The sequence below is a fragment of the Pseudorasbora parva genome, chromosome 9 (assembly GCF_024679245.1).
Source record: "Pseudorasbora parva isolate DD20220531a chromosome 9, ASM2467924v1, whole genome shotgun sequence".
Classification (NCBI taxonomy): domain Eukaryota; kingdom Metazoa; phylum Chordata; class Actinopteri; order Cypriniformes; family Gobionidae; genus Pseudorasbora; species Pseudorasbora parva.
This window is the reverse complement of record NC_090180.1, coordinates 43,143,159-43,159,529: the sequence shown is the minus strand read 5'-3', so window position 1 is coordinate 43,159,529 and position 16,371 is coordinate 43,143,159. Positions and strand designations below refer to the sequence as shown.

The following is a 16,371-nucleotide window of genomic DNA, read 5'->3' as shown; positions in this document are numbered from 1 at the left end:
GGTTTAAATGTTTTTTTATGCTTTGGTAAGAGCAATTAAATGTGGAAAACCCATTGAAAGGTCACCTTATTTTACTTTGATTCACAAACACACATGTTTGTTTTTCTATCTTCACTGACTTCTGTTGCTTTTATACTGAGCTAATTATTATTTTCAGTTTTTTACCTCTAAATTTACTCCTCACATAAAACCTTTAGCTATTTACTTTCTCATTAAGACATTATTTAATATGTTTACAGAGCCGTTTTCCTTGCAGACAGCAAACATTGGCAGGACCCTTTTAATGTAGGTGAATTTGGGTTTAACTAGGCTTGTGGAGACATAACCTGACCCTCATACACACATATACACATTGTGCTGGATGACCTTTAACCCCTGGTCTCTACTGAATCATTAGAGATGCATGAGTGGCTGTTCATCAATATCACTGATTCTGGTTTGTGGATCTATAGGGAATAAAACCACTCGTATACTCAAAACACACATTCACAGTTTGTGTCTTGTTTTTCCAGCGCCATTATGTTGAAAGGCTTTTAAAAAGATCACAGCCATATGGTGTATTTCATCCATCCATGAACACTAATGTGCAAAACTATTTAAAAACAGCGCGACATGTCCACATCACATGTCAACCATATGTACGTTTAAAAGAGTAGTCTGGAAGTGGCTTCGCAAAAGTGGTGGTGCAGTATGCTGCCTAAATCTTTAACAAAAAACAACCACATTCAAGGGTGGAGTGTGAATTATATGATAATGTTTATGGGGTTAACTTTAAGTTAACATTTCCTAAAAGTAATTTTCATGCTGCAACCTGTTCTCAATGCATCTCATGCTAAATGGTCTCAGTTCACGAGTTTACACTTACAAATAAGTCAGATAAAATGAATGGTATGTGTATTTGGCGTGCTGTCTGAGGAGAGGGCTCCGAGCTCGGTATTTGGCCCGAACCAGAGTACTCCCCCCGTATCTCTGGTTAGGAAAGTTAACCAGGTGCGTGTGAGGTAGAAGGGGTGGTGGTGGTGGAGGTATTTATGTGATCCTCCACTTGAGCTGATTGGTAGACATGTTAATTACTGATTGTTGACAGCTGGTTGGAATGACCATGATTGAGTAGATCATTTGAAAGTGCTCCTCCCGAACTTAGTAAAAGAAACATCATTTAGTCAAACATCAACATTTTAATTATTATTTTTAAATTAGTTTTTATTCCAGACTTTTTTAAGAATTTTATAAGATGCACAGATTTATTTAGGCTGAATTTAGCCTTTTATTCACATACAAACATTGATCAGTGAACATAAACAGAAGCTCAAACATGTGAGAACAAATCTCATAGGTTCTTGCTGAAGCTCAAACGTGCTGCGTAACAATAGAATGAACCTCATTGGTTCTTGTGAAGCTCAAATGTGCTGCGTAACACGAGAATGAACCTCATTGGTTCTCGCTGAAGCTCAAACGTGCTGCGTAACAATAGAATGAACCTCATTGGTTCTCGCTGAAGCTCAAACGTGCTGCGTAACACGAGAATGAACCTCATTGGTTCTCGCTGAAGCTCAAACGTGCTGCATAACACGAGAATGAACCTCATTGGTTCTTGTGAAGCTCAAACGTGCTGCGTAACACGAGAATGAACCTCATTGGTTCTTGTGAAGCTCAAACGTGCTGCGTAACACGAGAATGAACCTCATTGGTTCTTGCGAAGCTCAAACGTGCTGTGTAACACGAGAATGAACCTCATTGGTTCTCGCTGAAGCTCAAACGTGCTGCGTAACAATAGAATGAACCTCATTGGTTCTTGTGAAGCTCAAATGTGCTGCGTAACACGAGAATGAACCTCATTGGTTCTCGCTGAAGCTCAAACGTGCTGCGTAACAATAGAATGAACCTCATTGGTTCTCGCTGAAGCTCAAACGTGCTGCGTAACACGAGAATGAACCTCATTGGTTCTCGCTGAAGCTCAAACGTGCTGCATAACACGAGAATGAACCTCATTGGTTCTTGTGAAGCTCAAACGTGCCGTGTAACACGAGAATGAACCTCATTGGTTCTTGTGAAGCTCAAACGTGCTGCGTAACACGAGAATGAACCTCATTGGTTCTTGTGAAGCTCAAACGTGCTGCGTAACAATAGAATGAACCTCATTGGTTCTTGTGAAGCTCAAACGTGCTGCGTAACACGAGAATGAACCTCATTGGTTCTTGCGAAGCTCAAACGTGCTGCGTAACACGAGAATGAACCTCATTGGTTCTCGCTGAAGGTCAAACGTGCTGCGTAACACGAGAATGAACCTCATTGGTTCTTGTGAAGCTCAAACGTGCTGCGTAACACGAGAATGAACCTCATTGGTTCTTGCGAAGCTCAAACGTGCTGTGTAACACGAGAATGAACCTCATTGGTTCTTGCTGAAGCTCAAACGTGCTGCGTAACACGAGAATGAACCCCATTGGTTCTTGTGAAGCTCAAACGTGCTGCGTAACACGAGAATGAACCTCATTGGTTCTTGCTGAAGCTCAAACGTGCTGCGTAACACGAGAATGAACCCACTTTGAACATACTTTCAGTGGAAGGACGGAAAGCAGACAGAAATATTTTTTTATGATGTTTATATTGATGAAACTTGGCAGACTAGGTAAACCCAGCCTGATCAGCCGGCAATTTGATTTCGTCCTGCAACTCGTTCTGGAAACCTGCACATTCATTTCCACTGCTTCTGTTACACTTTTGCGGAAACCAATCACAGACTGGCTTATCCACCTGGCGCGCTATTGGCGGGTTTAACACGATGACGGATAGTGATGGGTCGTTGCCCGTTGTTCACGCCTCTTGTGGTCTGATTGGTTGAAGGACTATCCGATTGCATACAGTCATTTGAACTATGCCTGTTGATCACGACTCTTCTGCAGTAAAGTTACAAAGCAGACTCTCCAGAACAATGTTAAGTTAATATGATTCTGTAAACTTTAGCCGTGTTCATCGTGAAGCGTGCAAGCGTTTCAAACTACACTCACTTCTTCTGGAAGTGCAGCAGGAACACGAATAGCTGGTACCGATCCATTTTTTTAGGAGCAGCTTCTTAGCCAAACCTGCTTTATACTGACCATCATTAACAAAGCAGTCTGGTGAGAAATGCTTCACGGTTTACGCAAACATGAAAGCATTGACGTTGATCAGGGTAATATTCCCTTCGAAAACTAAACTCATCCACTGCGTCTTCAGCAGTTCGGATTTAGGAACATCAGAATGACTGCTATGTTCGTTATTACACCCAAGAACAGAACGCCACAATCGCTTATAAGCCATTCTGCTCCAGCGTATATCAACAATGACGGACTATGATGAGCTCGCTCAGGGCGGGTCTGTGTTGACACGCGGCTGTCAATCAACAGTCTTGGAAGGGGTGATGTGGGACAAGGGAAAACATATAAGGAGATAAAAAAAAAAAAAACACTGGATGGATTTTTATCATTATAGGATGGTTGTGTACAGGCACTGTCAACACACATTTCCATACAATCAACTTGAAAAAGTGCATGTACCATTATATGACCCCTTTAAAAGATTGAGCTTGGTCTGGTGATAGCCAGACAAGAAACTCGGCGAGTAATTTGGAAGTTAACTGATGTGCATTTTTTTTGGAAGGCAAAATCTCAAAGCTAATTTATGAGCTAAATGCTGATTGTGCTGTTATGCTCTAAATGAGAGAACATAAATGTGACGAGTTTGTCCAAATGAAAACTAACCTGCTGATGTAGCTTTACATGGTACAGTTTAATTGGATAGGGTGTGTGTGTGCTTACCCTCAGCAGGGGCGGAGATTAAAGGGCCAGGTTCCTCTGGAAACGAGCAGGCAGCCAATTGGAGGACAGCAAAAATCCATAAGAAGCAGGGGGTCAGGGTCGCCATGGCAGCGACACACCAGAGCTGTGCAGGCAGAAGAAGAGAAATGATGTTAAGTTATAAAAATGATGAAAAGAACACACCACAATGCCATAGTGAGTTGCTATTTACTATCTACCCTTCTAGCGCACCATCAGATATAAAACCTCATAAAGCAACTCTGTTAAAGGTTACACAATAGTGAAAGCATAAGAGACTTGATTAAAGGGGTGGCTGATTGCCCCTTTTCACAAGATAAGTAAAATAAGAGTGTGTATGTGGAGTTTTAGCTCAAAATACCCCAAAGATAATTTTTTATAGCATTTTAAAATTGTCACTTTTTCAGGGTGAGCAAAAACATAACCTTTTTGTGTCCCTTTAAATGCAAATGAGCTGCTGCTCATGGGGTGGAGCTTCAAGAGCTCCAGTTAGCAGCTCTGATAACCACATGCACATGTGATTCCTTTCTTTAATGCATTTTGCAGACACTTTTATCCAAAGCGACTTAAAGTGCATTTAAATGTACACATTTTACATTTTTGTCAGTTCTTGCTTTCCCTGGGAATCGAACCCATGACCATGGAGTTGCTAGTGCCACGCTTTACCATTTAAGCAACAGGAAAGCACGTCTTAAACCAGACACTAACTGGTAACTTTCACTGGCCATTATGGAAATGATCCAGCTGCGTCTGTGTTCTTTCATTTGCCTGTCGTCAGGAGATCACGAGCAGAACTTACCACTCCCATCTGTGCTTTTATGGGATTGTGTTCTCATGCTAATTTGCCCTGTTTAGTAAATTTGGTCCTCAGAATAAATATGAATTATATATATATATATATATATATATATATATATATATATATATATATATATATATATATATATATATATATATATATATATATATATATATATATATATATATATATATATATCATGTGTTTTTTTAAATCTCTTCTTAAAACATTTTATTGCTTTTACATTAACTTGATTTTATGTGTTTATTTGCTTGTACTTACATTGTGTTTATTCATTTGCTGTTATGCTTCTTTTTTTTTTTAATTTATGCTGTCTGTAAAGTGCTTTGAGAAACCTGCTTTTAAAGGCGCTATACAAATATATATATATATATATATATATATATATATATATATATATATATATATATATATATATATATATATATATATATATATATTACCTTATTAGAATTGAAATTAAGAAACAAAAATAATCAGAACTGTTAAACAGGAATTCAAATTATACCCAACCCTAAGCAGCGCATCAGATTTTTGTTGCAGCACGTATGTTTAAATCTTTCCGATATTCAGAAATTTCAATCTTTTTTTATAGTACTGTATAGCTGTGTCTTCATCTGTCAAACACAAACATGTGTTCATTTTTATAAATAAAAAAATACCATTATTTTATATGAAAAAGTTAATAATTGTATTTTATTGACAAAACATTTCAGTTTTTCTTATTTTTTAATAAGATCAGTTAACATTTTAAGCTGTCATGTCATGGTCATGTTACAATGGGGTATGTTGTCACATTTCACTTCCAAAAGTATACACTGTATTAATAAAACAAAACCACATAAGCCTAGAAATCTAGACGCACCTACTTGGTCTAACAACTCTCAATACCCTTCTGAGCTGTAAACGCCAAACTCTGGTCGAGCCAATCACATCGTGTTTATAGTCGGTGGGCGGGGCTTAACATAATGACGGCCGAGTTGCGCTTGCGTGCTTCTAGTAAACACAGAAACTGGCGAACGGCGGTCTTTCGAATCAGCTTTGACCGCGACTCTGGAAGACTTGGAAGCTTTTCTCTGAGAAAAGAACAAAGAACGGCACTGAAGTCATTCTCAAAAAGGGAAGATGTGTTTGGAGATTTGCCGACCGGATACGGCGAATGTTTAATCTATCAACAAGCTCTGCTTCACCTTCATTGCTCTGGTTGGTTGTAGCGCTATCCTATCGCGTGCAGAGGGAGTTTGAAAGACAACCGTTTATCCGCCCCTCAGATTGAGCCCTGTCTATGGTGAGTTTCCAGACCAAACATCTTGATGTGGGTCTGGCTTGTCAGGCTACATAATTGTAGTATGTGAAATTGATGTAGGGAAAAATAAATACTCTGAACCCCAAGTGGATTTATACAAACTGAAAAAGTCAAAAAGTGTTAGGTTGTTCCCCGCTCTCCACTACAACAAAGAAAGTCTGTGAAAAATACAGGTAAAAGTGGTTAATGAAAATTTCAACCATCTGGGGTGTTAGACATGCTTTGTGCCCTATACTTCATAGCATTATATTCTGAAAAAGGCACAGACGACTCCACATGAGAATGAGGCAAAACAGAAGCCCTTTATTATTTGACATTTGCTATTTATTTGGGCACTTTATGAGGAACAGATCGACTACTTACAAAAACCACAATACCTGTCTGTAAAGCAAAACAGACTTGCGCAATTTCATCGGGTGTTAGGAAACCGCCGGTCTACGAGTGAGCGTAAGTGGGGCATAAAACTGTTTAACAAAAGCTTTCATCTCTGACAATCAGTTCTTCCTTCGGACAGAAACCAGATGAGAGTCTTGAGGGCTTCTCTTTCACGGACAACCCTCAATTACCGTACCGTCCCGAGACCACACACACACTCACTCAAAGACACACACCGCAATTCATCTTCACCACCTTTTCTATTGAGTCTGTGGAGGAAGGAGTGGCCGCTGGTTTCAAGAATGGTGCCACCATCTGCTCTTTTCTTTTCCGCACTGCTTTTTCATCTGTCCCTTTCTTTATTTCACAAAGCATGATTGTGGTAATTGGATAATTTACGAGCACGTGTCAACCCTCCCCACTGCAGTATATTACTGACACAAACACACATGCAACAGGGTGAACTGTGGTCAAGCAACATACATCACATCCTCTGAACAGTCTCGCAGAACCAGACTTTTGACTCTCAGTACAAAGCAAATAACGTTTGTTTTATTTTTACATGATGTAGGAGCGGGTAAGGATGCTTATAGAAAAGACAACACTGTGTTTGACAAATATGAATGCATGAAAATCATTTTGAGGGTGTAGATGATGGGTCAGTTTAAAAATCAAGAGGGAATGTAAAATATTTGAATGTTTTTGAAATAAGTCTTAAGTCCTTAAGTCATCACACCACAGCTCCAAAAATACAGAAATTTGGAGCCAAATATTTAGAAACTTATTGACAGGCAACTCTATGAGCCTGTCAGTGAATTTCTATATTTTTGGTGCCAAATTTCTCTGTTTTTTGGAGTCGTGGTGTGATGACTTCCTATATTTTTTTTCCTCTCTTTTAAGTTATTTTTGGCCAAGCACCCACTTTGAGCAATCTGCCAGTGAAGTGCATGCTTTTTTGTGTTTCTATCATTAAAGCCAAAAAATCTGATCTGAAGCATTTTCATGACAGCGGCGGTGAGGATTTGTTTGAGGCCTCTCTCAATTTCCCATTCCTCTACTTTCAACAGGCCTCCGACAATACATACCACTTAAATGAGATGAAACAATGAATAATATAATTAAGACATCCCTCAGGATGATGGAAATGAAAGAGATGAGAAACTATCTGAAGGAACTTTAGATGCCTTTGGTGAAAAGTTTCTAAATGAATAACGGCATTTTGAGGGCTTAAACTCATAAGGCAGAATGAATCTCAGTGGCATTAGAGAGAGAATGAGCGACTCTGTCAGTCCATTAGCACGAGGCGTGTACACAGACACAAATCCACTGCACACATAAAACAAAGAACATTGTCAAACACATTACTTTAAAGAGGCCACATCCTACACAGTTTTCTGTACAGCGGTGCTGCAAAGACAAACATCACAATTACTGCAGCACAAACTGGGATTTGAACAAATCACCAACCCTAGGTATTAAACTTCAGTGTGTCACTCACCCTGTATTACATATGATGCCTCAAACCGTGCAGTTTGTTGAAGAAATATTAAGTGATATTAAGTGATCAGACTTTGGCAATCATCTAGCAACCACATACATAACAATGCACTAAAAAACACCCGCATCACACTTGCATTGTGGTATCATGTTTTGAATAGGTAACTACTAAAATGATTTTCGTAAAAAATCTACCAATTTTATCCATTTTAGTGAAGGCCACATTTCTGCATGCCCACTTTTGTAGCATCTTTCAGACTCTTATGCTACATTCACACTGCAAGCCTAGTTCTCAAATCCAATTATTTTTTTTATTTTTTTGTACAACTGCTCACATTGTTGTTTTAAAGGAAGTGAATGTAAGATTGTGGCCAAAACTGATACTTCAATCACTTTCAAATGACTGTAGAGCGGTGTATCCCTCTCCCGCTCCATCTGACTTGAGGTTGTCAGATAGGTTGCAGGATCAGCAGGACCGTTTGTAGATCTGCAGCTGTGCTAACTAGAGCAGATCTGGCAACCCGGATGCAGAAACACTACTGACTTCGTGATTGGTAGATCGGTGGAGGGCGGAGCTTCAGGCCAAAACACAACATGACAACATTAACATCAGTTGAAGGCTGCAACAACAACTTTTAATGGAACTGTATGTAAGAAATATATTTCAATTAATCCAAAAATGGCCCTGATATGTCCCTAGACAGTAATAAATCATGTTAATTTCAAATACTTCTATCACTGACAACAGTAGTCCGGCCAGGATATTGTCATTTAAGAGTTGTTGTTGCAGCCCTCAGCTGATGCTGATGTTGTCATGTTGTGTCAATTGTTCTGATTGGTTGTAGCTTTGTCCAATTGATGTCTTTCCTGGTTCGGTTGAAACACGCCCCATAATCACAGCCCAGTGGAGCAGTTTCAGACTCATATTCTGACTAGAATTGAGTATGCCCGAGTCAGGCTAGGAGTTTTTGTAAAATTGAGTTTCCATTGGCTGTATTTTCAAATCACATTTTCAGTTTGTACAATTTGAAGGTTAAGAGAAACATGGCTACTGTTATGAGAAAAACAGATAAATGCCACATTTACCTGCAGCCTTAGAATTAACCTCACTGATTAAAATGATTCTGTGGGGAAGTAAATACTACAGAAAAAACAAACAAATGTCATTTCTACATGAAAAAAGGCAAAACAAGTAAATTCTATATTAGTACTCAAACTTGTAGAAATGAAAGCGTAAATATCAACATAAAATTAAGTAAAGTCTACTCAACTTTTTTGATACTAGTGTTCCCATCATGCACTGGGGCTTGAATAATTAATAAAGATGATGTGTTACTGTTATTAGGTTTAGTGACTTGCGATTTTGTGACATCTGGATTTCACTGACATATTCAACGACTCAAAAACAGCCATCGAATGTTACTGTCATTTTGTATTGTGTACCCTACTGAGGTCACTCGGGTGGGTGCCATGTTACTTCTATTAAGTTTATAAGTTAAGTTTATAAGGATTCTACACATTATCTATTGCATTATTTTTTTTATAGCAAAGCATAAATTTTAAAAGTGTGCTTTAAATCCGTGTCCAATCCAATCGCAAAGAAAACGTTAAGTAAATTACACAAGAATCTTTTACTGGCCAAGTTACTCATATTCTTTGTTCATTTTACGCATCTTAAGTAGTTTACTTAATTCCATATGCAAAATTTACTGTACTAATAAATGAAGTATATTTTACTCATTGTTTTTTCATGGCTGGCAGCCGTATTTCTTGATGTAAAGGACTTCTGTTCTGATTGGCTAACGTCTCGGTTACGTATGTAACCCTCGTTCCCTGAAGGAGGGAACGGAGACGCCACGTCGGAGTACCGACGAATAGGAATCTCGCTAGCGAGAGCCAATCTACTTCGAGTGTAACTAAACGAGCCAATGCACATTGGCATGCAATGATTGCACCAGCTGCCCATGCCACGCAGAGCGGGTATAAATGAGGCACAGGTGCTTGCATTAAATTAGTCTTTTGCTGAGGAGCCGAGTAGGTGAAATGGCACCCCAGCAGGGTACAGAGGACATGGCGACGGGACGTGGCGTCTCCGTTCCCTCCTTCAGGGAACGAGGGTTACATACGTAACCGAGACGTTCCCATTCAGTCGGTCACTCTCGACGCCACGTCGGAGTACCGACGAATAGGAATCCCTACCAAAGCGCCATGGCCTGTGCCCCCTTCCAGTGCCCTGTGTGAGCCTCCTGAGCTCTCTTACCTGACGAGACGGGGCTCACACAGAGAAGTCCATCACTGCTGTTCTGCATGACCCGCTCAGTGACTATTGGATAACACTGGGAAGCATGCCCTAATGGGGGGCCGCTGCGGAACCACATCATACCAAGGAGAGTTATGTGGACACAGAGCTGAGCCGTAGCCCGCCGCCGTGAGGGGGCCCCATCCCTAAAAGGAGGGCTCTCCCAAGGGAAAGACACGGGCTTCCGAGAGGAGCAACCATGGAAAAATATGTGGGATCCCAGCAGGGTCACTCACATGCCCCAAGCCAATACCGGTTCTCAAGGATTCAGCGGTAGGAGGCCTGATGCCGGACGCTCCGCCACGCCCGGCACCGAGGGCGGTGGAGGACTCACAGAGTTTGCTTCTGGAGAAAGTAAGCGCCAAGGCGCAGCAAGCCGACAGGAGCCGGGCCTCTCAGTGCTTCTACCTGTTTGAGGTGAGAACACAGGAGGAACCCGGCTCCACACGTAAGCTATAGAACCTAACGAACGTGTTGGGTGTCGCCCAGCCCGCAGCTCTACAGATGTCTGGCAGTGAGGCGCCACGTGTCAGCGCCCAGGGGGATGCACCACATCTAGTAGAGTGTGCTCGTACCCTGAGTGGACAGGGCACACCTTGTGCTTGGTAAGCCAAGGTGATGGCATCCACTAACCAGTGGGCCATCCTCTGCTTGGAGACAGCCTTTCCCTTCTGCTGGCCTCCGTGACAGACCAAGAGCTGAACTGAGGTCCTGAAGCTTGAGTTCTGTCCATGTACCTGAGTGGATGGGACAGAGCAAAGCTAGGGCTGGGTCTGCCTCCTCCAGGGGCAGCGCTTGCAGGTTCACCACCTAGTCCCTGAAGGGAGTGGTGGGAACCTTGGGCACATAGCCAGGCCGGGGTCTCAGTACCACGTGGGCGTCACCCGGCCCGAACTCCAGGCACGAATCGTCGACCGAAATGCCTGCAGGTCCCCTACCCTCTAGATGGAGGCCAATGCAGCCAACAGTAAAGTCTTCATGGACAGAATCTTAAGCTCTGCTGACTGCAAGGGCTCACATGGGGCATTCTGAAGTGCTCGGAGCACCAGAGCAAGATCCCAAGAGGGTATGGAGGGAGGTCGAGGAGGATTTAACCGTCTCGCCCCCTAAGGAACCTGACGACAAGGTCGTGCTTCCCCACCGACTTACCTCTACATGGCAGAAATAGCAGCAACGCAAACTGATGGTGGAGGGCGACAGCCTCCGCTCCAACCCCTGCTGCAGGAAGGAAAGCACTGACGCGATCGAACATCTTCGGGGGTCCTCCCGGCGGAGAGAACACCAATCGACGAACAGGTTCCACTTCAAGGCATAGGCCCGTCTCGTAGACGGTGCTCTAGCTGAAGTGATGGTGTTAACTACCTCTTGAGGTAAGTCACCTAGAACCTCCGCGTCCCATCCAGGGACCAGACATGAAGTTTCCAGAGGTCTGGACGCGGGTGCCAGAGGGTGCCCCGTCTCTGAGTTAGAAGATCCTTCCTCAGAGGAATCGGCCAAGGAGGGGCTGTCGCGAGGAGCATGAGTTCTGGGAACCCAGTCCGGTGGGGCCAATACGGGGCCACCAACAGGACCTGCTCCTTGTCCTCCCTGACCTTGCACAGTGTCTGTGCAAGTAGGCTCACTGGGGGAAACGCATATTTGCGTAGACCCTGGGGCCATCTGTGCGCAAGTGCATCCGTGCCGAGTGTGCCCTCGGTCAGCGAATAAACCACTGGCAGTGGGACGTTTCAGGGGAGGCAAACAGGTCGACCTGTGCCACCCCGAACTGAACCCAGATCAGCCGGACCACCTGGGGGTGGAGCCGCCATTCTCCCGGAAGCGCAGCTCGTGACAGCTCGTCGGCCGCCCGGTTGCGCACCCCAGGGACATGAATGGCCCGAAGCGACCTCAGACACTTCTGACTCCAGAGGAGGAGATGGCGGGCAAGTTGCGACATGCGACGTGAGCGTAGACCACCTTGACGGTTGATGTACGCAACGGTCGCCGTGTTGTCCGTATGGACCAGTACATCTTTGCCCCGTAACCGGCCCTTGAGGCGGCTCAGTGCACGATGTACTGCTAGCAACTCGAGGCAATTGATATGCCACTGCAGGTGCGGGCCCGTCCAAACCCCTGACACTGCATGCCCGTTGTACGTGGCACCCCAGCCCATGGACGAGGCATCCGTGAAGACCACAGCATGCCTGGATACCTGTTCCAACGGCACTCCGGCCCGAAGGAACCCGGGATCTGACCACGGGCTGAAGGTTTTGCGGCAGGACGGAGTGATGCTCACCCGATACGTGCCACGTGTCCACGCCCATCTCGGGACTCGGCCGTGAAGCCAATGCTGAAGCGGTCTCATATGAAGCAGGCCGAGCGGTGTTACTGCCGCCGCAGCCGCCATATGCCCCAGGAGCCTCTGAAAATGTTTCAGTGGAACCGCCATCCTGCCCTGAAACGTGTTCAGGCAGTTCAGCATCGACTGGACGCGCTCCTTCGTGAGACGCGCAGTCCGCTTGACCGAATCCAACTCCATACCGAGAAAAGAGATCCTCTGCACGGGGGCGAGTTACTCTTTTCCCAGTTGACCTGAAGACCCAACTGGCTGAGGTGTCTGAGCACCAAGTCCCTGTGTTCGCACAACTGCTCCCGGGACTGTGCAAGGATGAGCCAGTCGTCGAGATAGTTTAGGATGCGAACGCCCTGTTCTCTCATGGGCACAAGGGCCCCCTCCGTGACCTTCGTAAAGACACGGGGGGACAGGGCCAGCCTGAAGGGTAGGACTTTGTACTGATATGCTCGCCCCTCGAACGCAAAGCGCAGGAACGGCCTGTGTCGGGGGAGAAACGAGACATGAAAGTACGCGTCCTTCAGGTCGATCGCTGCAAACCAATCTTGGGGACGGATGCACTCGAAAATGCGTTTCTGCGTGAGCATCTTGAACGGTAGCTTGTGAAGGCTCCGATTCAGTACTCGCAGGTCCAAGATTGGCCGTAACCCACCGGTTTTCTTGGGTACAATGAAGTACGGGCTGTAGAAGCCTGTCCTCATATCGGCTGGAGGGACCGGCTCTATCGCGTCCTTCGCCAGTAGGACTGCGATTTCCGCACGCAGGACACGGACGTCTGCAGCTTTCACCGAAGTGAAGCGGACGTCCGTGAACCTGGGAGGGGGAACGCCGGGCGAACTGAATCGCATAGCCGAGCCTGATGGCCTGAATGAGCCAGCGAGACGGACTGGGGAGCTCTAACCAGGCTCGCAGAGACCGAACAAGCGGGAACATCAGGACCACCGGCGTACCCACCATGGGGCAGCGAGGTGGAATACAGGCACCGGCCTGGGGCGGCTGTCTCGTGGAGGTGGCCCGCAGTGAGGTGTGAATGTGCTGTGCAACACATACCTGATTCCACGGAGGGCAGAGGGTCCGCGAGGAGGCTGTGGTGCATCCCTGCGTCATCCGCTGCTGCCTGCTGGCGAAACAGGAGGAGGATGAGTGTGGTCCGGCGTTTGACCAGCCACAACTCTCCAAGCCCCCTGAGGACCCAGAGATAGAGGAACTGCTTTTTTTTTTTTTTTTTTGAGAGTTTGGGTACCACTGGTTGTGACCAGCGGCAGAACAGAATTTAGACTCAAAACATTCCCCGGCCCTCTTCCGGGGAAAAGCAGCCCCGCCCATCTCCAGGTCACCCGTCTCAGAGGTGATGTTTCACCGACCGCTTAAACAGCAGTAGAGACGGGTGGCGTCGTCCTCCTGCCGTGAACACAGTAGAGCAGACTGTGTCGAGGGTCCCTTTTTTTTTTTTTTTTTGCAGGGGCGACGCCTTTGGCGACAAGCAGACTGAGGGGCGGCCCATAAGGCGCTCTGAAGCTTGATTTCCTCAGCCCGCTACCGACTGCAAAGAACTGCTGGGCTCAGTTCTCAACAGTGTCGCCGAAATGGCCACCTTGTGAGATGGAAGCATCGTGAAGCGTACTTTGACGACCACTCGCATCTCAGCAAGGCAAGCCAGGGGGGTTTCTGGACCACAGAGGTGGACATCGTCTGGCCGAGGGCCTGCGCCATGACCTGATCACGGTTAGTCAACATGCGCAGCTCAACCCCGACTCAGAACTACCCTCGTGCATTAAGAGTGCAGGGCGGAGGTGGTCTGCGTACAGCCACCCCACCAAGGAGGGTAGTGAGGGAGGAAAAACTTATGCAGTGCTGGCCCCTCTGGAGTTCCATACTGCCAAGTTTTACATGCACATCTGGGATAGATCCCAGGAAAGCATGGCTATTGACTCTGAATCTGATTCAGCAAAGCACACACCATTACAGTGGGCTCAGCATCATCTTCATTCCCAGAGCACAACAGCCCTCTCTCCGATGTAGCGATTGACATCTGATCCTCAGCTGGAGCCCTGAATGAAATGCTAGGTTCCCCCCTAAGAAGGACCAGCAACTCCATCCAGAAGCTGCACAGCTTGCAGTGCGCTAGAGGGGGAGGGGCCCCAGGGGGTTGGATCCCCGAAGAAGCCCCACCCACCTCAGGTCACCCCAGCCATTACACCAAAGTAGACCTCTCCTGTGGCCACCAGGGAGGGCGCTACAACGGGAAATCGGCCCGGGGACAGCGCACATAGAGCGGCGAGCGAGCGCTGGGTTGCCGTGACAACGCGCGCTGCAGCTTAGTCGCTCGACGGCACACGACACGCAGAGAAGCGAGAGGTCCGCCCGGGTTTCCCCCGGCGGCAGCTCTCGCTGATCTCCACGGTCTCCCAGAGTGTCGAGCAGACCCGCGGCTGTGCTTTTACACACGAGCCGCGGCTGGCCAACAACAAAGGGGACTCAAGCTTCCCGGAGAAAGAAGAGTCGCGACCGGCGTGCCGACGTGGTCATGTTCCCATTTGAAAACATGAACCACCCACGAACGCAGTCTCAGCATGCAGCCCAGACATGTGAAACAGTGCTCGTGGCCGTCAGTGAGGACAGGGAACAACCGCAACCAGAAACACACAGGTAAATTGTCATCTTTAAAAAGACGCAAGCTCTACCTGTGCAGCTCTTTTAGGGAAAATGCTCTCTGGGGTGCTAAAGCACACAGGGGATAGTCGCGGCGACACAGACAGGGAATTCGCTTTCACGCTTGTAGAGAGTGATTTCAGGACGATCCATTCACCACTCGGCTCCGAAGCAAAAGGCTAATTTAATGCAAGCACCTGTGCCTCATTTATACCCGCTCTGCGTGGCATGGGCAGCTGGTGCAATCATTGCATGCCAATGTGCATTGGCTCGTTTAGTTACACTCGAAGTAGATTGGCTCTCGCTAGCGAGATTCCTATTCGTCGGTACTCCGACGTGGCGTCGAGAGTGACCGACTGAATGGGAACCTTTATTTTAATATATTTTATTTCTGAGATCAAAGCTGAATTTTCAGCATCATTACTCCAGTCTTCAGTGTCACATGATCCTTCAGAAATCATTCTAATATGACATTACTTATTATTACCAATGTTGAAAACAGCTGTGCTGCTTAATATTTTTGTATAAACTGTGTATGAATTGAAGTTTAAAATAACCATTTATTTGAAATAGAATACTTTTAATCAATTTAATGCATCCTTATCAAATAAAAGCATACGTTTCATTAAAAGAAAATCCTTCTGACCTCAAACTGTCTACATCAAACTATTTTACTTCAAAGAAGGCAGTAAAATCTGTTTTTTTTTTTTTAGATGTTATGACCCTTTTAAACTGAAAGGCAAAATTGTATTCTACAAAATTGTGTGAGGCTGTGTGTGTGTGTGTGTGTGTGTGTTTGTGTTGGTGTGTGTGTGTGTGTGTTTACAAGCTGTATATTAGGGGCTCTAAAAGGACAAAAGGACTGGTGGCACCAGCGCTAGTAAACGCTTCCCTATATCTCCCAAAGAAACCATTCATTGTCTAGAGCCTTCAAAACTGCTCTCTCTCTCTCCCTCCATCGCTCTTTAATCTCCTTCATCCCCCCGTCCCACTTCAGACTGAACCCCTGTGCCCGAAGGAAGGGTCAGAGGTCAGGATAGGTATCCTCCCATCGGGTCTTGCAGCAGAGAACACGTCTCTAATACAGAATGCGTCTGTAATTTAGTTTAAGGAGGTCGTGACCGCGCCACAGACACATTAAGTTTTGCGATAGCTCTAAATTAAACCTAATAAGCAGTGATACCACCTCAATTGTTCCTTATTAATGGAACACACACACACCTTACAAACTCTCTTGCTTCCTTCCTCTCTCACACACTCAGTACCAAGGCCTGA

General features: G+C 45.5%; 1 protein-coding gene across 1 annotated transcript in view; it reads right to left on the bottom strand.

Annotated features, from left to right (window-relative positions):
• Positions 1-16,371, bottom strand: part of sema6ba (sema domain, transmembrane domain (TM), and cytoplasmic domain, (semaphorin) 6Ba) — a 195,128-nt gene that overhangs the window by 69,887 nt on the left and 108,870 nt on the right. The window contains exon 2 of the mRNA XM_067452727.1: positions 3,798-3,921. Coding sequence (XP_067308828.1) covers positions 3,798-3,903 — 106 coding nt within the window. The 5' untranslated portion in view covers positions 3,904-3,921. The remainder of the gene's footprint in view (positions 1-3,797; positions 3,922-16,371) is intronic.